This window comes from Lepisosteus platostomus, chromosome 24 (assembly GCF_059453375.1).
Source record: "Lepisosteus platostomus isolate fLepPlt1 chromosome 24, fLepPlt1.hap1, whole genome shotgun sequence".
Classification (NCBI taxonomy): Eukaryota; Metazoa; Chordata; class Actinopteri; order Semionotiformes; family Lepisosteidae; genus Lepisosteus; species Lepisosteus platostomus.
Window position 1 is genome coordinate 7,199,898 of NC_142634.1, and position 23,296 is coordinate 7,223,193.

General features: G+C 36.2%; 1 protein-coding gene across 2 annotated transcripts in view; it reads right to left on the reverse strand.

Annotated features, from left to right (window-relative positions):
* Positions 1-21,424, reverse strand: part of galnt9 (polypeptide N-acetylgalactosaminyltransferase 9) — a 147,258-nt gene extending 125,834 nt beyond the window's left edge. Inside the window, exons 1-3 of one of the 2 annotated variants that reach the window (XM_088618117.1) lie at positions 19,824-19,936; positions 5,019-5,144; positions 3,645-3,825 (exon numbers count right to left, since the gene is read on the reverse strand). In XM_088618117.1, coding sequence (XP_088474243.1) covers positions 3,645-3,811 — 167 coding nt within the window. In that variant the 5' untranslated portion in view covers positions 3,812-3,825; positions 5,019-5,144; positions 19,824-19,936. Of the gene's footprint in view, positions 1-3,644; positions 3,826-5,018; positions 5,145-19,823 lie in introns of both variants that reach the window. The other variant, XM_088618116.1, reaches the window with a different exon arrangement.
* Between the last annotated feature and the right edge of the window lie 1,872 nt (positions 21,425-23,296).

The window sequence follows — 23,296 nt, forward strand, 5'->3', positions numbered from 1 at the left end:
CTCAGTTAGTTTCTATTTTCAAAGTGGAGAAAGTGCATTAAGCCTTTTTTTGATTAACCTTAGTTGACATTGAGCAGAAACACATCTTAAAAGGCATCAAGAAAGCTTTCTTCTCAGTGCTGTGGGGCTGGTATTTTGGGGTGGGGTTTAAGGAAGGCTCTGGTAAAGTATAAAATTTAAGAAGCAAAACTAACCATTTCACTGGAGGTTTATTTCCCAACTTCACTCATTCCAATACATAAATGTAATTTCTCTGGAAATGCTTCTTTGGATTGCAGGGCAGTCATAAACATTTAATAACATGATTAAAGCTGCCTAATTAATGATGGCTCTCCAAAACCATTTTTAAAGGGTTGCATACACAACCCTTTAAAATGTGGGAACAGCTTTAACACATGTTCATATGATATAAAATTAAGAGGTATTGCTCTTCAAACCATTTTGCTTACTATAGAATTAGATTATATGTGGCTAATCAACCATCTGCAATCAGGATTTTATGGATGTTTATTAAACAAAAATTCTATCAGGAAATCTGGACCATAAGCACAAGTCTCAAAACAAGAAGGCTTCCATGTCTGTGGTGGGATTTTATTTTCATTTTTTCCGTTAAAAAACACTTTCATGAGGGGAAGAGCCTAGTACAAACGACAGGACTGAAGCATAACTTTATAACTGAATAACAAATATACAGAACAGACAGACATTGTTTCAGTGTTTCAATGACATACTGTGGGGTTTTGAACCTTCGTGTCAAATCTTGATCTGAAAATCTGCGTGGCAGCCGGATACTTCAAAAAGCAATACCACCGGAATTATTTTTCCTAGCTTTTCTTTTTTTTAAAAGTGATGTTCCTTAGCAAGGGCAGTCTGTTTATCGCACGCCACTAAAAAAAGATTTAAGGAGTTGCATAAGTGAAATGTAAATGCCAATGCGATTTCAGCACCTCCTGAAAGAGTTTGATTTGTTGTAAGTGTTTTGTGCTTTTATTTTTTGCCTCTATTAGTGTGCACACAGTGTGTTATAGCAGTGTTTAGATCAATAACTCTTCCAGTGCAATCTTTCCCATCTCTGGTGACCAGTAATATCATTTTTGCATTGAAATACTGCTTCATGAACAGGGCATTCTTCCTGTACAAGTATCATTGATTTTGAGGCCACATGTTCTAAGAAATACAACGTAATCCCTGAACTGGCTATAGGGAAAACAAGTATCATACAAATACTAGTAGCATACTCAAATATAAGTTAACAAACCCATTTATCTAATATTTTTTAGTAATGTATCTCTCAAAAATACATGTCAGATCTTCAGGAAGGTTTCAAATATACAGTACTGGATTATTATCAAGCCAAAGTAAATAACAGAAAGAATGTGTGTAGCAATTCATATTTTATATTTTTGATGCAGTTAAAGCTATTCTTAAATGCTTTTATGAAACCTTACACTGTTTATACAGGTCCAGCTGTAATTTACTGCTTTGCTGTACTTCAATGACCCAGTTATTTGAAGATGAATCAGATCACCACTCAGCCATAAATTCACACCTGTCTCTGAGAATGCAAAGGTTTGTACTGTATGTTGAAACAGCAATTGCTGTCTCACTGGGATTGTAACGGGCCTAAATTAGCTAACAAGTAATCCCAATTTCACCTAGAATAAACTGTCAGAAACAAACGACGAGATTAAGATTTGTTTCAACCAGTCTTTGGGAGATGATTCTCTAGGCAGAGAAAGAGAGATTCACCTTTCCCTTAAGAAGATTTATTCACCATAACATTTAAGATAAACTTTAGTATGGGCATTAAATGAAGAGGGGCACTAGAAATATAATTTTCATTAATACAGTTCAGTTTGAAGTCATCTTTAATGGATCGTCAATGTAATCTCTATTCAGCTAGCAGAAGAACCATTGAAAATTGAACAGTTGAGGACTAGAAATATTTACCTAAACGCACTGAGCTTGTGCATGCTGTAATGCTACTTTCTTTCACATGGCATCTTCGTACTTCATGCATTCCACATTACAGTTTGCAGTAAAGAGTTCTGCTCATTCAGAGATTTTATTTCTCTTTCATCTCCAGGTATCCAGCTACTGTATCTACAACACTGCTCTTTCACATCTCCGAAGAGAACATCACATTACAGAATGCAAAATATCCTGAAGGAAATTAGATAATTAAATATGAGCTGTATTTGGTCCCGGCAGAATTTAGTTTGTTGCAACAGCAAGCCATACTGTACCTTTAGCTGATAGTAGCAGTAATTAAAATTAATAGTTAGTTAGGAAGGCCCCAAGCATCTGTGCAAAACAGAAATCAATATCATATCTGATGGACAAAATTTGTAGACCATCTATTAAACACCCTAGTCATCAAAGATCTGTGTTCAATAACTCCTTTGCAATTAAGTCCTAATTAGGCAGCAGCATAGAGTTGGGTAACATGCTCCCTTGTTCTACTGCCTGAAATTGATGAAAATCTGCTTAGTGCTGAGGTCTACACTGCATGGTTTATGCCACTGCTCTCTGTTGCTAAATGCATAAATCTAAATTAAACAAAATAGGCAGGAGACCACACAGGGTCAGAATCAAAGTGAAAGATTAATGTCTAATGAAAGAATAATACATGTAGCACCAGTCATAGACTGAATGACCTTTGTTTTCTTCCTAATTACTGTAATGAGTAGAAGCTTTATTTGCACATTTTGCATAGCTGTATTTCAGGCAGTTTGAGATGAGAATCACACAGCTAAAATGATTATTTCATGTGTACAAGGGAATGCAGTCCACATTATCTATATTGTTTTCATGTGCCTTATTATGGTTTTTGATTTTTTTATACATCTGTTCATAGGAATCAATTGATTTTTGTGTATATATTTGTAAATAGATATTTTTTGCATTCAAGTCGTGTATTACCCATTTGTATACGTTCTGCAAGAGTTAGCAAGGAGACGGTGTTGACCTGGAATGTATTTTACTATTAGAAGCTAATGAACAGATTTAGAAGAAATGTCACACACTGTAAAGGTCCTGAGATGGCAATGAAACTAAATCAAGCCACTTATTAAACTAGAGTCTATGCTTTCATTCAGCTGCAGATGTTACCAAGCTCCTCTCACAGGAACCACTTTCCCCTACCAAGAGCAGCTGCATTCTGCATGGTTATTAGTTGTGTTTGTTCTTTAGTTTCAGCAGTAAAATTCTGGAGGAGCAAAGATGAGGAAGGGAACAAAGGTTTATGTAGATAAACCAAATCTAGGGTTTTACTAAAGAACCAGAACCTCTCATCTCTAGCTGTCAGACCCCCCGACAAACACACACAAGCCACAAGCTCTAATAAATGCAATTGCTTTCTTATTAAATGTTTGAATTGTGGTGTGACTGAAATGTGTACCACACATTTATAGTCCTGCTTTGCTCTTGCTTTGTTAATGTCAAAATTACAGGTCTTGATGAGTTTCCACTGGTTCAACATACAGTAGTTCAACATGACATATAGTATCAGCTTGGGGTACTTATATCACTATATTCCCTTACATTGCCATTTTGTTATGCTTATGCATGAAAAAATCATATCTAGACTAATCATGAGGGTGTAAATCTGCCTATTGTTATCGCCAGCAGAGTTTTCGACCTACTTTTTTGGTCTGTAGTCCGGAATAGTCCTATCCAGTGATATTCTATCACTGAGCTGGGCATTGTAGCCATACTCCTCATACTTGCTTTCTGACTCATGGCTGTCATCCCTTAGGGTGGCAGCTGCTCCGCCCTGGCCTAGTCCCCCCGGTCCTTCAACAAGACCCATGGGCTTGGCAAGACCTACGAGAGAGAGAGATAGAAATGTTAAGAGCAGAAGAAGAATGTACCATAAAAAGGTTGCAAATGGAGGAGGTCCTTTGGCCTGTATAGCTCCTAGAAACTAGAAACTATTCCTTCTAAGGATGTAATCGGGCCATGTCTTGAAGGATTTCAGTGCAGCAGACTTCCAGCTTATTGAAACAACTACATTCCTTTTTTATATCAGCTCAAAAATGACCATGGCCAACAGAGACAAATAGCATCTCTATAATCGCTATATACTCATACAACCATACTGTACATTCTGTTCACATATAATCAGTTGTTTTTATCTCTGCTGTAAAAGTAATGGTGTTTTGTTTTTTCCTCCTTTAGTAATTAGAATTTGATTGAAGCATATTGAAACGCTCACTCGGAGACTCAGAGAATGTTCTTGCCAAAATGACAGAAGTTTGAGACTATTATTATTCTCGACAGTGGCTGAACTCAGCCCGAATAAAATTATATAGAAAAAGCTAGCAATGGTTTACTTATTGCATGAGATGAATATACTATTATGTACACTGTTTGAATTAAATTTTAATTCATTAAGCTAATAAATGCAACCATGCCTGTGAGCCTACAGTCATTACAAGGGATGTTTAATTCCATTTAATATCCAAGGCTTCTTGTTCAAGTCTCCAAAAGAAAAAATATTTAGAACCCTTTAGTCATTCACATTATTAATGTGTATAATCTATAGTCCCGCCTGATCTGTATATCACAGTCAGATTTTTTCAATATACTGTACAAGCATATTGAATACTAAATACTAATACAGGAGATGCTACAAATCATCCACATTGCCTTTGTGTTAACCTACAAAGGCAACAGAAAATTTGCTTTTAAATTAATTGCATTTATATAGTGCTCTCCATCCCAAAGTGCTTTAAATATAGGAAGGGACCAGCTTCATACACCACATGGGTTGCAACCAGCATGTTCACAGAGGGCAGTTGTAAAACAACAGAGCAGAGACATATACTGTATGATCAAGGATACATAGGTTAACACCCTTACTCTTACAGAGGGTGCCATGGGACCTTTAATGTTGAAGGAGTCAGGACATTAATTAAACTCTTAACAGAGGATCACAAGTAGGGCCCGCTGTCTCCGTAGTTGGGTGTTATTTGGAAATTTAGGTCCAGAAGGAAGAACAACAACTACAGACTCACATTCAGCAGCATTGTTGTTTTCAACAAAGGTCTTGCCTACAGGAACTGGTCTGGCCTGTTGATTAGCTTCTGATATCTTACAAAATCAAGCTGGATGGTAGTTGTCCTGCTGTCAACATATTTTAGCTGGTGGCAGAGGGGAAAAAAGAGATTCAGTGTTCTGCCAGCTACATTTCATCCATACTCTTTTTGTTGTTCAGGCAGTATCTCAAAAGGACTTTTTCCCAGTACTGGGCCAGATGGACAAAAGACAAATGATGAATTTGAATCAGTCACAGAAATCCAGACATAAGCCAGCCATGCTGACACTCCAGCATTTGGAGCTGCTTAAAACCCAGAGCTTCTTTATAGAGGTTGACTCTGTTAGCTTTATAACAGCAATCTGTCACCTCCCAAATGAGAGCTTAGAGTAGGACTCCCACTCTTTCTCTGGTAGGTCATATTTTAGCATCTACTGTATAAGAACTGTTCCATTTCTGCTTTCCTCACTGCCTCATCATCATCCTCAGTTTTCAATTCAATTGTCTTCCATGCTTTCGAATTCTTTTCAATGTCCTTGTTACATTGCTTTTCTCTCTTTCTAGATAGCTCATAAAATGCCATTACAGTGCTTAAAACAGTGATTCAAATTCAGTCCCAGGAGTCTGCTGTCAACTGAAGAATGGAGCAGAATATTAATATCGGCATTACAAATTTGATTTATCTTTATTACCAGCAACGGCCTATTGCCTTTACTTCTCTTTACAGCAATATTAATTAAAAAATTGATTTTACAAGTATGGAAGGCCTTTGATGTTTAACATGTGTTGATGTCCCGAAATTCTTCATTTCCTCTGTCGGGAAGATTGTTTACTCCACATGAGCATTTTCTAAGAAAAAAAAATACAATACACTCGGTTCAGAGCCTGACTGTTGGTTTAAAGAACGAATCACAGTGCTGTCCCTTTAAGTATAATCTTTTGTTGTGTTACTTCGTTCCAGAAAAAAAAACACTCCGAATGAAAACTTCTGAGAAATAACAGATATGCTTTGAGCGTTAGAGAGCTGAACATTGCAGCATTCTGCCACAATAACTCTACATATTCCCACAGTTTCCACAACTGTACTCATGTTAGCTTTACTATGCCATGGCTTTCAAAGGTTTATATCATGTTTTATTGCATTATTGATTCACTGCAGTTTACATCATTTTACTGTTCTTTTTTTTAACTGCAGCGTACTGTACCACAGTAAACCTTGATATGGTTAAGTCCCTGAATTACAGTTTTATAAACCATTGAGCTATATTCCTTTACAATTTCATCAGGAATACAAATTGTACTTCCTTCTCCATATATCTTGTCTAATTCCAGTCTGTTTCTCTTTATAAAAAAGCACTCATTAATGTAAACAAAGATGTACAGAGATTTCTAAATTGAAAATGACACTTTGATGACTATTACTCGAAACACTGGCTGTGTGATTCATTTTCATTTGTTATTGATAGAATGATATTTTTATTCTTTATCCTTTTTCATTTAGGGGGCTATCAAATCAAGGCATTTCACAGCAGCTTTGGTAGCTCACAGTTTGAAGAATTGTCCACAAATGCACCTCAGCCGAGCTTAATTAAACCATCGGCAGATCCTCAGGCTGTAGACATAAAGAGCAAAAATCGCTTTTGAACTATTTGTTTTCCAGTTGGTTTTCATTTCTTCCTTGGTGATTTTAACTTTATGTCACAGTGTATCGATACTGCAATGAAAAGAGAAAAGCCCCCTTTAAATATTTTAAATCACTCTGTACACGGTTTCAGTCTTGTTAGACAAAATACTACATGGATGTGCCTTTTATTTACTCAATGAAAATAAGTAATTGTAAACAGCAGAAGCTATTTAGCTTCCCTTTTAAGTCCCAATGAAAAACATTTTATACATGTAAATTTGCATTTGAGATAAAATGATTTACTTTGTCTAGACGGCAAGTTCTTACATCAAACATTGTGATACTCTGCTTCCAAAACCTCCTACACAAGGAGAAAAAATATAAGGAAATATGTGGCAAAAAAAATTATCTCATTACTGGTTTGCTTTGTTATTTTAATGACACTGGAAAAAAATCAATAAATTTGGTATATGCACATCAATTTACAGGGTCGGGAAAATAATGTTTCCCAAATACCGCATCATACTATAGCACTTGAGAGCCACTTCATCTAATAAAATGATACACGTCAAAAATCTTTGACTTTGACAATGACTTTGAATGTTGCTGCATCTTATAATTATAATAATAATTGCTTACACTCATATTACTATTTTCTGGACACTCTTAATGGGGACTCCCCTCCACCACCACCAATGTGCAGCCCCACCTGGATGATGCGACGGCAGCCATAGTGCGCCTGAACGCACATCAATTATCAGTGGGGAGGAGAGCAGAGTAATGAAACCAATTCATAAATGGGGATGTTTAGGAGGCCATGATTGGTAAAGGCTAATGGGAAATCACAGTTTAGACTGGCAAATATTTTCCTCATTTGGAACACCAAATGGCTTTTCTTTTCCTACCATTCCAGTTTTAAATTGCCAGTCGTCAATGGTCTTTTCCCACCACTGCTGCCTTTGTGTCAGAATGGGGATGAATGTAAATCTGAATGTGGCTGAACACACCCACTCCCTTCTAATTGGACAGGTGCATTCGTTAGAGAGTGCCTGTCTCTAGCCCTACATTTCCCACAGAAGACTTAACATTGAATGGAGGAGTAATACGACTTTCTCTGACAGTGTTGTAGGCACACAGGGATCACTGCCACACCCTAGCTACCCGAAGCCTGTTGTGCACTACACCTAAGGGATACCCATTAATCGTCAACTAACAACGTAACAGCCTCGAATCAGTGGGCTGAACCAGCTTTTCCATCAGACCATCAGACACTGATGTCTGTTTTAGACGAAGGACACACTTTCAAAGTCACGCTTTCAAAGTAAAGAAACAGCTGAACCTTCTGCGTGCTTTTCTCGAATCAAGAGATATCGGTTATACAAAATATCAGTTTTGGCTGTAACAGTCTCCAAAACCTTGGGGCTGTATGGATTTTAAAAGATAAGCCTACTCTGTAAATAGCTTCACAAAGGTAATTTAGGTCAGTCAATTTGTTTTGACTTGAATGATTTCAACGATTTGTTGTGATGTGAAATACTCAAATGGGGGTGTTTTCTTTTTCATTTACTGTACATGCATTGTTCATTTAATATGTCCAGATATTTCTTTTATACAGAACATCCAAAGAAACTTAAAAATGTCTTCTCTCAAGAGATCAACACCTTTGTGTTAGTGTTATGTTGCAGGCAGGGTTGTAGCTACAGAAGTGGACTATCCAGCAGTGGAGCAAAGTCCTGCTTAATGATAAATCAAGGTGTTGTGTGCCCTGTGAGATGTTTGGTGCTGAAATGAAAAACAATAATCTCACTGTTCTGCGCAAAGTACCAATCAATGGGGAAGTGTGATTGTCGCAGCTGGTGTGTCTAGTTGCTACAGGACCCCACATTGATCAAGTCCTTGCTGTCCTTTGTGCTGGTCCACCCTGATGTGACAACACTCCTGCTTGACAACACATGCCCTCATGCTGCTGGTGATACAACAGCTTTCTTGGGAGATGAGAATGTGAGGGATAGACTGTGGATGCCCTCCATGGCAGAGCTGGACATCTGTGGGATGACTTGGGATGATGTGTGGCCACCTTGGGCTCAAAGACCAGTGAACAGGCATGTGTTTGTCTAGGCTCCATTAGAGGAATGAAGCAGAATCCAATCACACATCATCTGCAACTATGAGGCACTGATGTATAGTTTATCTTGCTTCCAGTAGTGGCCACACATTTACCACTAGCCAGTGACTTTTACATTAGATGCTCTTTCTATACTGTATTTCAATTATATCTACTAGATATTAATTCACAGAAAGTATATCCTGGGTTAAATAGTAATAAGAATACTGTACCATGTATTAAGATTTCCTCAGTGGCCCTGATTATGTGCTGATCACAGATAAAACTTACTTTTTTGTTGTTTTAAGGCATCAATGCATCAAAAGACTAAATATACATTTTGCACTGTGTGTAACTAGCTAGATCAGAAAGGTGACCTATACCAGGACAAATGAGGAAGACAGCAAAACCCCTTTAATTAGTTTAAGACAATGAAAAATGAAAATATGTATTAGCTATTTTTTCACATTAGTTTATTGCTATGGTTGGTTGGCTCTTATATTAAGCATTAATAAATGTTTGTTGCATTTACAATTTTCCACTCTATTAAGTTATGTATTATATTATAAATACATACCTATCCACAGCTTTATCTCAGATTTATTATTACATAATATGCTCTGCTTGAATTTTAACATATAGTGGATATATATACAGTACTGTAAGAGTGGATTCTTTACAAAAAACAAAAGTTTTCAGTTTGCTGCTCTAAATGTGACAGTAGGCCCTTTGTGATGATTTTACATACCAAAAAATCTGTTTTTAGAATCTGAAATTAGATATGAAGAAATAAATATGTGCTTTGATTTGAGGACTGCTGATTAGCTCCAGGACTCTTAACAGGGCCTCATACAATCTTGAATGATTACTGCTTCTTTTCTGATGCCTGCTCCGTTCTTGATGCACCATTCTGTTTGAGGATGATTAACTCCCATTTCTGCGTGTCCAACAGATCTTACCTCTTAAAAAAGTAGTAATAATTAATAATAATTCCTAACATTTATATTACTCTTTTCTGGACATTCCACACTCTGTGAAAGCCCTTTACAGATAATGGGGACTCACCTCCACCACCAATGTGCAGCATCCACCTGGGTGATGCAACGCCAGTCAAAGTGCACCAGTATGCTCACCACACACCAGCTATCAGTAGGGAGGACAACAGAGTAGTGAAACCAATTCAAAGGTCAAGGGAAATTTGGCCAGGACACCAGGGTATCACCTCTACTCTTTTTGAGAAATGCCCTGTGATTTTTACAGTAGAGTGTCGGGATCTATATACCCAGTAAGAGATTATGAACTGAAGATCCATTCAACACCTTTTCCAATAATGTGAAGATGCCATTCACATTATTGGTCCTATTCTAAAAACCACTGTCGTCTTCTAAAACCTGGGCTCCTGCTGGAATACTGAACATATGTAACTAGTTCCATGAGTTTGTCTTGTTCATTTTGGTAACTTAATAACCTTATCTAGTTGTGAAATTTTTGGGGGTTTGGCTTGCGAGTGAAATGTACTGTAAAAGCACTAATAATACCTTGACAATAATATTGAGATTTTTTAGTGCATACTATACATTATCAGCGAGATAAATTTTAGAATTACTGTGACTCCAAGTAAAAAAGGAGAAAAAAAAATCAAGTCTAATGGCAGGAAGACTTTTTTAAAATAAAAAAAGGTATGCTGAGCGATTTTATGTTCCCCTTGGGGGTTATCGCCTTGTCAGCAGCAAGCCATAAACCGTGCAGCTGACAGTGAAAAATAGATAGTAAATACATTGTTCCCAACAACCTGGAGGACAAACTCTATATACTGTAGTGAGAGGAGTGACCCTCTTACTGTGCATGATTGAGTTCTGCAAACTTACTGCATCAGTCGGTGACTTTAGATGTCAACCAAAGCAGACATTCAGTTTCCCAGCATACAGTGAAGGTCATAACAGCCTACTGCTGTACTGAGATGTCTGTTTTGTCACTTAAATGGGCAAATACGTACATTAAGATAACCTATTGTACACTTTAAAACATGTATTTGCTTACTTTGATTTATTATAAATAGGAAAGTTTTTACTGTTGTTCTGCACACTAGCACTGTGAAATGATCAAAGTTAATATGTATATTCCCATATTCCTAGAGATATTCCCATATTACTTACAGGGAATTTCTGCACGTTTAAAAACATTAAGTCAGAAAAGTATTCCCTATAAACCTCATTAACACAACAATGAATTGGTAAATGTATATCTCTGCTCCTCTTCAAAGCCAATATGATAATTTAATAAGAGGAATCTGGGGCTCAATATGAATGTTTTGGTTTTGTAGGACATGGAAATTAACTTAAGCCTGGATTAAACAAATTTCAAGCCATCTGCCAATTGTAAATTCAAGAAGAAACCATGTGGGAGTTTTTGTGTTTGCCTGAAACCCCTCTTTTCTACCCAATGGAAAGTTACCATCAAGGATGAGGTTTGGAATTTGTAGCTGGCAGATGGGTGAGGTTTTGATTTAATCCAAGCCTTAGTGCGGTGACAAATTTATTTTTTCTTTCTATGTTAATATGAAATTCTCATTATCCGACTATGTCCTTAGTGATCAGACACCTTTTCATCTCTTCAAAACATGTTCTCTTTATTTCCTTTCCTATCAGTTTTCAAAGTGAGAGCTGCTTGTGGGTGTGCTGTTTTGTATTTGCCATTTTCTTCTCTTTTTGCTTCCGTTTTCAAAAGATTAAAAACAATAAAGACCAGGTTGTGAAGGTTAAAACCATACCCGGCACCTGTAAAATGTGATGAAGTGGAATGGAAACCTTTAACTGTCAAAGTTTCCAGTCAGGGACTGGCAAAAGAGATTGTATCTTTTCTTGTAGCCTGGAAAGCACTGTGGCGCAGTGATTAGAGTTCATGGCATGTAATTGGAAATACTGCTGCTGTACCCTTGAGTAAAGTACTTTGCCCACTCCATACCCAGTTATATAAATAGGTGGAAATGCAAGTCATTTTGCATAAAGGTGTATCCCTGATAAATAAAGGTATCTTAGACTAGATTTAGGTTTCCTTGATCAACTGTTTCTAGTCTGGTTTGTTTTTCTGTCTGTTTATTCTTCATATTTTCACTGCAGTTACTTTAGCCAGTCCTTAACCTCTCTTTTTACAGCCCAGTAGACTGTGAAAGTGTAGGGGCAAGCCTGAAGAAGAAACCTCACAAAGACGTGCATTGGCAAGCATTACAGAATGGCTCAGCCGTAGTGCTACTTACTAAAATGCAGAATGATCAATACTGTGCCACAGCATGAATGCAAGGACTGCAATTTTCAACTAGATCTTAGTTCCATACTGAGGAGCCTGTGCATATTCAATATGCAGAGCATAAATAATATAATTTTCCTAAAAGACATCTGAAAGCTTTGTGCTGCAGCCAACAAGATGCTGTAGATATATATATCTTTTGAAAGATTTTTATAACAAACTACTGATGAAACAGCTCCTTTGAGGCCAACAAAAATGGATCTAATGTTGACTTTTTAACACATTGCTCCAAGTTTCAAGGATTTAGCACACTGTGAGTGATTCAATGCTAAAATGAATACATATATGTTAAAAGAGACACTTGGAATTAATAAATATTTATGAAATAGATGCAGTTAAGGTGATCTGTTTTTCAGTAAAACTGAGTTATAACTCCCTCAAGAGTTGTTTTTTTTAAGAACTAAAATACAGCCAATCCATAAAGCAATGGTGGCTGTACACTTGCTTAATACAGCATTGATTTACTGCTGAAGGAAGCAATAACCAGTGAGAACAGGTCACCAGGCTAACAGTTCAGATTTGAAATTACCAGTTGCAGCTGAACCAATGTAAACTGCCACCTGGCACCTGAACCTATGTAAACCTGCAACCTTTTGGTGCCCCTTTGTGTACTGATGTAAAAGTAAAAATCATGAAAGGCCTTTGATATCTGTAGTAGTATTAGTCAATGTAATTATTTAGATTTTTTTTCATATACAATAACTTCTCAGATCCAAAATAAAAGCCATCCAGAGTGAGAAGGATGAATGCATTTCACAGAAGAATGATCAAGTCTAGGAAGCTTCATGTTTTAACAAGATTTCACAAAACCATGAAACTATGTATCACACAGTAGCTTTTGTGAAGAGTGTCTCTCTATAAGTATCTTTGAGAATGGAGGCTATATTAGTAGAAATAAAGATTATCAAGCTAAAAAACAGAGGGAAACAGTTAAAGAAAGTCTAAAAGGCAAGCTTACAATGTCTAGGGCAAACATAAATATCTTCTTTTACCTTCACTGACATTATGTTATAGGTTCTATTACAAAGTAAGACCCTGAAGTCTTTCATTTTCCATGAAGAAATAAATAAAATAGAGTATTTGGTTGATCTATTGACTATATAAAACAATATTTCTTGGGAAAAGAATACAGTTTAATGCAGTTAATCAATATTAGGTATTCTTTTCACCCTAGACCAATTTCTACAGAATACAGTATAAGGCTGCACCCACCATATAGAGAAATAGTGACTATTAACATTTTGCCATATACAGGTATGCTGTATACTGTACTGTATATATACTGGAAGTTTCTGCTGAGCTATAAACTATTTTGTTTACTATTTATATCACATATCATTTACAGTATGCATTAGTTAAACTGTTTATTAACACAACTGGGCAGTTCATAAAAAAACACAATAAAAGCGTCAAAATACTTCCCTTACAAAAGCTAAACAATCTATTTATATCAAAGTAATGGTAGCTTCTCCAGATTACTTTCCTATGAAACTTTTAGAGGTCACTATACTTGGAACATCTGCTACATTGGTATAAAGGTTAGGCCATATTCATAGCATGAATCATTTATGTATTCAGAGAGACTATTCCAGTCAATAAGCAATTGACCTAGATTCATTTCATGCATATACAAGTCAAAATGAAAAAGACTGCTCACTATTCATAACAGTCTGCTAACTAATGCTTAATTGTAAAAGTATTAGATATGGTATAATCTTGTAGGCTGTGCTTTCTTGGGGAATAAAAATGTTGAAAGCTGAAAAACTCCAAATGGTGCAGATGTGAAAGCCTTAAAAGCTTTTTTTTAAAAAAAAAATAGGAGCTTTTTAACTGAAAAAAAAAAGAAAGAAGCAAACTCATAGATAGGAAGTGCACATCATTTTGTCAATGGTTCAATACATACTTCATAATTATCTGTTTAGCTTTCCATGTGTAATAATGGGCAAAAGAAAACATTTTCAAATCAGTCTAGATTAATTAAATCTTATTTAAAATAAATTTCAATTTGAATCTCATGCCACACAGAGAGCACACATTGTAATATGTATAGTATGTATGTGGGTCTGTGGCATCGTACACAATCCATTCAAAGCAGATACAGAATTCAATATTGCCTCTATTGTTAGAATGGAAGATAATCCAGTATTTGCACTTCTCTAGCTGTTATTCTCCCAGCTGAAGAAAGATCCAATCATTACTGGTGGGATTTGTGGAGTATATATAAAGTAAAGAGCAAAGTACAGAAGGTAACTGAAAATCTCCTCCATTAATTACAAGTGAAGGGGCTCAGAAGTCACCATATCTTCTTCTGCACACAGTGCAACCTTATCAGATTAGTGGCTCCTTAATATACAGGAAAACACTAAAAATAGCTGCTCTCTGCTTGATCTTTACAATGTTTTTGCCATTCTCTCTAGCATGGGAGTATTTTCGAATCTATACATAAAAAATAAATGTTAAACTGGACTTTAGTCACTATATTATATGCAGTTCAGTGTGATGGGAACCAAGCAATATTTCCAGTGTTTACAAAACAGCAGGCATTGGAGATAAGCAATGCATGCATTAGACATATTTTCTGTAAGGTGGACTAAATCAAATTATAGTGCATCCTCTTATATGAATACATTACAATACTTAATACATTATACAGGCTTCAGTTTCTTTCTTCAGTCTTTTTTTTTCAACCAATGTTGTCATCACAATTGATATTAAAATTATTCTCGCCATTTGTATTAATATTGTATGTGTATGTGGTGCCCCTCAAGCATATGGGGTCATTTGGGAGAAAGGCACCAGGGCTACTTTACTCTACACTCAGGCAGTTAAGGAGAGCCCAGTTACCATCCTCATTGAGAGCAGGCAGAGTTATGATCCCCAGATCCTGTTTGTATCAGTACTGTAATTAAACCACTTGAGCCACCTGGTGCTGCGTTATTCTAATTATTTTACATTGCCTCACCAGTTATGGCCTCTTATTGAGATCAGTATTAATGACAGTCTGAATTTGTTGAGCACATAATGAAGACACATTTCATTCTTAATACTGCGCCACTTTGAAACAGCTTGCACTGATAACTTAGCAATTCAGTGTTGATAGGATAAAAAGCATAAAAAAGTATTGTGCTAAATAATTACCTAACATCATTATAATTATTGATACACACTATTTAAGCTTAAACCAATATAATAGAACCATTATCTGAAAGTCAGTTATTCCCAGGAAAGGATGTACAGTAGCAACACAACCCAGAAACACAGGGCACAAAGTGATATATATAGTGATACTATATCCTGAACGGAGATCTACTCAGGACAATTCAGGGCACATGCACTCAGGGATAACTTAAAGACACAAATCATTCACTCAGCATGTTCTTAAAAGGTTGGTGGAAGCCCAAACACCCGATGAAAACTAACACAAACACAGGGAGAACAAGCAGATTCTGCACAGATGCCTTGCCAGTCCAGATTAGAACCCCCAATCCTATAGCTATGAATCAGGTACGTCATCATCTCACCATGTGTCCTCGATAACATACCAATATGGACAAAATGAAGTAAAATGAGATATGCACTATTTAATATTGGCCTGTCCACTCCCTTAAAATAATGACATAAAAATAAAAAATCAAAATGAAAAATGGGGAGTGATTCTCTAGACCACTTAAGCCATCTTTTTGACGAGTTTTTTTATGAGCGACTGATGAATGTCTGTCGCTCCTGTTAAACACCTATTGTAGAACTTGTTGCCATGTTCACTGGCAGTGTCTGTGGTGCATCAATAGCACAGCAGACAGCAAGTGCATGTCCTGTTCAAGAGCAAGTATGTTTTTACAATTTATGCACATAAAGTGAATAGCACAATCACAGAAATAAGCTATTAAATGCATGTTTATATTTTGTATTCAATATCATGTCCTGATGGTCCACTATCCCCCAGAAAATACGCTACGCTTGCAAAGGTGGTGAAGAACTTAATTGCTGCTAGTTTCTCTGAGCTGTCAGTCGAAAGACTGTGGATCAGGTGCTAGACCTGTTGGTGAAGACATGGATCAGCTAGACAATGATAAGATGTCAAACAGCATCTCCAATCCTGTTTGCACTGAAAAGTTGAATTAAAAAAATAATTCCAGAGATGGAATATATACCATTTACAGTTGAAGTGGAGAAGTATAAAGCACTCTAAAGGCCAGTTCTGCGTGCCATTTCATCTACTGTTGGTGAACAACATAAGTATTGCGTTTAATACTTATGACATACTTAAAAAACTTGTGACATTAATATAATGGAATTAAAATATAAGTTAATTAATTAAACAGCGCAACTTCTTTTATGTTTATTGAATATGGGGTCTGGTTATGCAGTTTTGTAAGAATCCCTCCTATACTGTTGACAAACAAGAAAGAAATGGTGAGGGTGAGTTTGAGAGTTTGCGTTATTGTGAAAATGGCAGAGGAACAAAATAATCTTAAAAGATGATAGCAGTGCATCTCACCACATGCATAAAAACCTCTACACTCGTGTCAAAAACAGTGTACATCCGGCTTTAACAAATAAATATTACAGGGAGTCTAGCTTGTCAATAAGATTTCTCTTACTTCAACCTTACTTCCAAACTGTAAGCATTAGGGTTTTCCTCTGTTCAACACACAGGAATAATGCAAACTGACAAACTGAGTTTCTTCCCATCCAAATGATTAAAAAAATAATTCAGCCAACTGCACCACACCATGTAACAATCACCTTCACCTTTTACAAAGCCATTTTGAATCTCAAAAGAACAAACCATGCTATTTATCAAAAGATATCACTGTTTGATCATATACAGTACTGTAGAAGAAAAGGAGCAACACACGTTTCAAGGCACAAATAAGGATAATCCTTCTAAAGTCAGCCACCCCTAATCCAAACAGTTCATTTGCCTTTATAAACATCAATAAAATATGTACCTTGCCATCATTAACAACATTAAACACACACTTGTCTGTCCTTTCACAACAGTTTAAACGTGGTTTAAGAATAGCATTTGAATGGTGCATACATTAATATGTTTCCATTATGCTGCCTTTTCTGTGGCTGAAACCTTGCATTTTTTATGAGAAATGCAATGTCATTTATTCATATTTATGTATTACTCTGTTTCAGTTCCAAGGACAGAATATAATGTATTTTAAAATAGTGAGTATAGAGAATTCAGGTGAGAGTCTGGCCATAATCAATTTGACAATTATTAGATACATAATAATAATAAAATAATGTTTGGGATTTTTAAAGTTTAATGTTAGATCCATTTGCCAGATCCTTAAAAATGGATGTAAGAAATGTTTGAATTAGGAGACAACATTTCCTGTCTCTCTCTTTCTGAATGCAAGTATTTTTGGGTTTCCTGTCTGTAAAGGCGGCCTTTCTAGAATATCAGACTATGCTTTTTAAGGGAATTCTCCAGTGTCTTTCAAGATTTGTTATTTTATTGCATAATGTTGAGCACGGATCTACAATAATGAATACATTTAGAAAGTACAGAAGCTGTAGAATATTGTTCCCTAGTAGTTTAAGAACTACTTTCCCATTAGGGAAAATAATCTAAGCAAGATTTTACAGTATGTATATGCGTTAAAAACTGAATAGCTCAATCACCATCTTCACAGTTAAGTAAATGTCTCTATCTCAGGAGGGTTTCTAAGTTTGTTTCATGGTGAATCCAGTTTTAATATAAATATATCTTAGACTGTTAGCAGGTTGTATAGTTCTCTACCTTTCTGGACACTTCATGTGGCTTTTTATTTTAATTTAGTGTGAATGACAGTATTGCCATCTATGCCCTGCTTATTTTTGGAAATGTTCTGTTCTGCAGTAGCTAATATGATGCATACTGAAATTTAAGACTGCTCAATCTTCTAATGCAGAATAAAGACTATACTCTCCCTTCAAGAACCCTTGAAACTGGCAAGAGCTCTTGTATAAAGTACAGAAACTTGTGTAAATTCCAAAATTAAATGGTTTAATGGAAAAATGTAATATCCTTGTAGGAAATGTTGGCAGGAAATCAATTTAATTTCAGAAATAGAGATGATCAATATTGACTCTTGAGGAAAAAAAACATTCTGATAATTTTGTTTGCTTAACCTTTTTGAAGGTATATAAAATATTCACACAAGTTATACAAAAATATATGGTCATATTTTTACCTTTTGATGCTATAAATGTAATGTGCATGAACTACAATCCAATAAATTCCACTGTACTACACGAAACCACATTTGCTATAATATTTGTTGTGCAAACAATAAAAATGATTGATTGTTTCGGCACATATAAAGTCAGTTTTTAAATCCAAAACTTTTCATAACAACACATACATTGTTGTATTGCAATGAACAATATTAAAGATTACAATAGCTGTCATTAAAAACCTGGAAGGATCTGGTCATGCTTTCAAGACTAATATACTTGCAATACATTACAGAATTTAATGGAAATATAATGTAATATAGACGATGCACCATTTGATCATAAATTCATTAAATTTAAATGACCTCTTTCAGATAACAGAATCTAGTTATCATTGAGCATCTAGGCATGAACGGGATGTATTTACTGACCCACAAATACAATTTAAATCCAATGTGTTTAAAGAAGAGCTAGCAATATTATGCCTGACCCAGAAAAACACAGTTTAGCATGTTGTATCTGCATGATTGAATATGTATTAAAAAAAAAACAGGTGCAGTGCAAAATAATAATTGTACAGAAACTGCAAAACTATTTAGAGCAGGAGCCACAGTATACTGTAATTAAGACAAAATCTTTTTTTCCCATTTATTATGATCTCTCAAAGTATGCATTTACATTAACTTTCATGGAATGTTATTCAATCAACTGCATTATAAGTCATTATACGATTTGCTATGATGAGGGGTATATATGCCTTAGGAATATAACATTTTAAAGGATGCTGCACAAGTATTCTGTCTTTTGTATATATTTCTACACCTTTAGCCTCTCTAGAACACAACAGGAATTTTGAAAGTATCACACATTCATAATATATCATAAATAATATAACAGTGTGCCTGCAAGATTTGCAGTGATTACTTTTGTTATCTTGTGTGTTTTAAATAAAATAACTGTAAGTTGAAGCAGCAGAAATCTCATGTGTGGGTAACTTATGAAAGAACCTAAATCTAATTTTTATAAGCATAGCTCATTTATAAACTTAGCAGCCTAATAGCACACCACTCCAAGTAAGGGAAATTCCCCTTCCTGACACTGAGAACAATTTTTGTCAAGGTCACATATTTTATTGTTAAAGATGCTTTTATCTCACCCTGTTAATATTAATGTAAATATGAGATCTACAGGACACCGCTGAAGTCCTTGTGGTTGTTTATCAGATACTGAAAACGATTTAATTAAATGTTTCCTAAATGTTCAGCAGAATTTAGTGATTACCAGGACGTTCCTAAAATGAATAACCTTTAAAAAAGGTCCATTCCTATACCCATAGAAGCTGAAAATCTTTGCGGAATGGACTTGGAGTGAGCTTTTTAAATGAAAGACTGAATCCTCTGAATTTCCAGCGTGCTTTCCGCTACGGAGATACTATAAATATACTATAAGGTGGTACAATAAATATAACCACACTGTGCATGTTTTTTAATAGTGTGAGTAATAGTATTCTACTGCTTAAACCATTACCAACGAACACAAAACCGTATGACCAAGATTTAAAAAAAAAAAGTATTTACCGTTTAACTGGTTGTAGACCACGTCCTCGAGGTGCTCAAGTCTCTGGAGTATGGACTGTCTGTCCACCAGATTAGAAACTTTGCCATTCCTGCTTCTGACTCTTTGATCAGAGCTTCTTCCGATCTGCACAATCTCTTCAGAGCGGCTCTGGATCCTGCAGTACACCGAAAACAAGATAATCCCCACGAAAACCAAAATGTTGACAGTCAGCAAAGTTTTGATTTTGCGTGCCACAGCCATGAAACCCGAAGAACCATTCAACCAGAAGGCATCAAGCCTGGACAGCACGTGCACGCCCAACCATTCGGAACACGATGAAGTATATCGCTAATGCAAAGCAGAAGAAAAGTCTAACACAACCCCCTCCTAATGCACAGAAACACAGAGAGCTATCCGTTCAGCACCACCGCTTACAAGAAATAAGCGTTCAACGCATTAGCGGGGCTAAAGGTGAACAAAATGTTATCAGCGTGTCGGGTTTCAAGACGATAGGAAAACTGATTCTTGCTAAAAAAAACAAGTTCAAGGTTGATGAGGTTGCTAGATGATTTCCTGATTTCTTTCAGATCCCGCTATGTCCCCACATGATAATTTGCATACAGCAAACCGTTCACGCTGTAGTGGACTGTAAAGATAGCTGAAGATCGCGGAGCAAGCGAAGCTCTGCTTTCTGTTGCAACGGGCTTCTGCAAATTAAAACGTGCATATATGTCAGGTTCTGTATATTCGAAAATACCAATAATATTTCAGTCCTTCAGTTTCCTCACTGAGGTATGGCAATCTTCTGATTTGCAAAAGGACTTCGGAAGCAGAGCATCAACATTCCCCCTTTTTCAAAGGCGTCTTTAGTCACACAATCCTTTAGCGAACGCTTCGGATTTTTTTGTATGTGAATGGGTTTATTTCTCGCTGTTTCTTATCTCTTATAACCGAAGTCAATCGCGCAACGAGGAAAGACCGACGTGCCGGGATTGGGTGGGTGAAAGTTGAAAAGGTTCTGCTCTCTGATGCTGGGATACGGTGCTGATGCTTAACGCCTTCTGCATGGTGTACAAACCAACGCTTCTCTTCTGCAAACGCTCTCTCTCGCTCGCTCCCTCCCTCTACCTCTCCCTCTCTCGCAGTCTCTGTGAGCGCCTAACGCAGACAGAGAGCTCTTCTGCGCAGTGACGTTCGGAGAAGCAGTTCATAAATATTCAAGAAGACCTTCTTTCCCCAATCCCATTTAGAGCTCCAGTAGTTATTTAATATAAAATGTGGAAGTCTAGTAACTAGGCATCTTGTCCGCCTTAGTACTTCGTAATCAAATCTATTCTAAAAGGTGCAGCGTTAATGTCAAAACGAATAAGAAAAAAGGAAAACAAATTAACAGACGATAGTGTATTTTCGTACCAGGGCACTGGCTGATATTGTTGCGGACTTGAAAATTGTGACAGTGCTTCGGTGCTGTGTTGTCTTTTTATGTTGCTTCTTTGACCTGGAAACAATTTACATCCTTAATCATCCCTCTCAGACAAGAAGAGCAGCTTCTACAGTGGATCAGGTGTTTATTATACTGTATGTCCAAATTACATGATCAAAATGCATAACGCTTCCAATGCTGCTTCTAAACCATAACTCGCTGTCTGTGATCCTGTGCTATCAAACTATGTATCCAAACGTTTAACCGGGAACAAGGTCAGCGTACGAGGTGCACTGGAAGAGGTTAATTCCACGCTTCAAATAAATAAGGAGAAAGAAGACAAAACACACCCTTTCGGAGGCGGAGCCTTCTTAACATTTGTTATGCTGTATGTCAAGAATTAAAACAACAGCCCTCTAGTGCTAATTCCTAAGAAGACATCGTTTTAGAAACGGTCAGTGAAGTTTGCATAAGACTTTCTTTAAATGTTTGCCTATTTTATATGAGTTTTTTTAACCAAAAATACATTTCTTATTAATATAAGATGAATTGTCACATAGAAAAGCACGTGAAATGAAAGAATTTTAATTTTGCTGGTTGCTTTTCACTGCATTTGTGCATGATAGGCGTCTGAGCTCCAGATATGCAAGCTGCCTTTATTTTCTTTGGATCCACAGTCAAAGCCAGGGTGCCAACAGCTGTTATTTGTTGGTTTTGAAATGGAAGAAAACTTCCAGGGTTTATCCCACCTTGTGCCGGTGCTTCCTGACACATGCTCCGGGCCACCGTGGCGCTGAATTGCATAAGCAGTTATTGAAAGTGATGTGATATGACACACAAATTAATCTTCTAGGTGATTTCATAATTATGATGTTCCCTTTTATTGCAGGATAAATATTGCAACTTTGGAAAATTTCCACAGTCCCCCTTTTTTAGGAAAACATTGTCTAATGAAAGGAAGAGCCAATAAATGATACTTCATACTGTATGTACCGTTTGAAGATATGCTGACAGTCGATATTGAATAAAAGCCTAGATTACATCATTGAATGAAAAGACAAAAATGTAATGTGTCAATAGAAAAAGAACAAATTCTAAAAAGTCTCTATCAAGTACATAAAGCAGGAGGCTTATGAATGACACATGTACAGGAGTATAAGAATATTTTTATTTGCCAAATAAGTTTTAAATCTTTAATTTGAACACAGTAAGAACAGAAATGTCATCTGAGAAAACCGTAATAGCTAATTGAACTATTTACACTGATATTGATCGACTTACAGTTATACTGTATGTATGCCTGGAAGTTACAAATAATTATTTTGTTTGTTATTGTGCATAGTTAAAATAATCTTATGGTGATTCATGGCATCAAATTTGTTTAGTATTTGTGGTGATTTCACATATATTTACAAGTTATTTTTCTTAAGCATTTTATGATACAGTATGTGCATCTTTGATAACCAGCACACATCACTGAATTTGAATAGATGCTCAATTTTAAGTCTTCTTGTTTGTTTGAAATAGACCTCCATATTTAACTGCCTGCTTCTCTTGTTTTGTATGTGTTGAAAAATATGTAGCATAAAACATGGCTGTGAGTAGAATTTTATTTACTTTGTTTGTTCATTTTTATTTGCTTTTTTACAGTTGCCCCACCATTTTGTCTCAAAGACCAGATGGATGCTTGTCCTTAGTTATTAGCCTGGATGTTTGGCATGTTGTTTTTTATGAACAAGCTGATTGCTGAAGTTATGATTTATGTCCTTTGAACACATCAAGTCTGCAGCAGTTCCAGTGCCTACCACAGCTGTACATAGATTTGTCCTCAGAAAATGCAGTGTACTTCTTAGTCTGATAGTAATCACATGGGCCACAAATGGCTGAGTCTTCTGTTGTAAAAATGCATAGTTGTTCACAATTTCAGCTAGGATGTGCAAATGAAACAGATGAAATCAGTGCATCAGCCAGATTCTCTCACTGAAGTCAGCTGTTCCTGATCACGAAGGTCAAAATCTTTTAATTGAAATATTATTTTGGGTGGAACAATTGCTGTGTATTTATCAAATA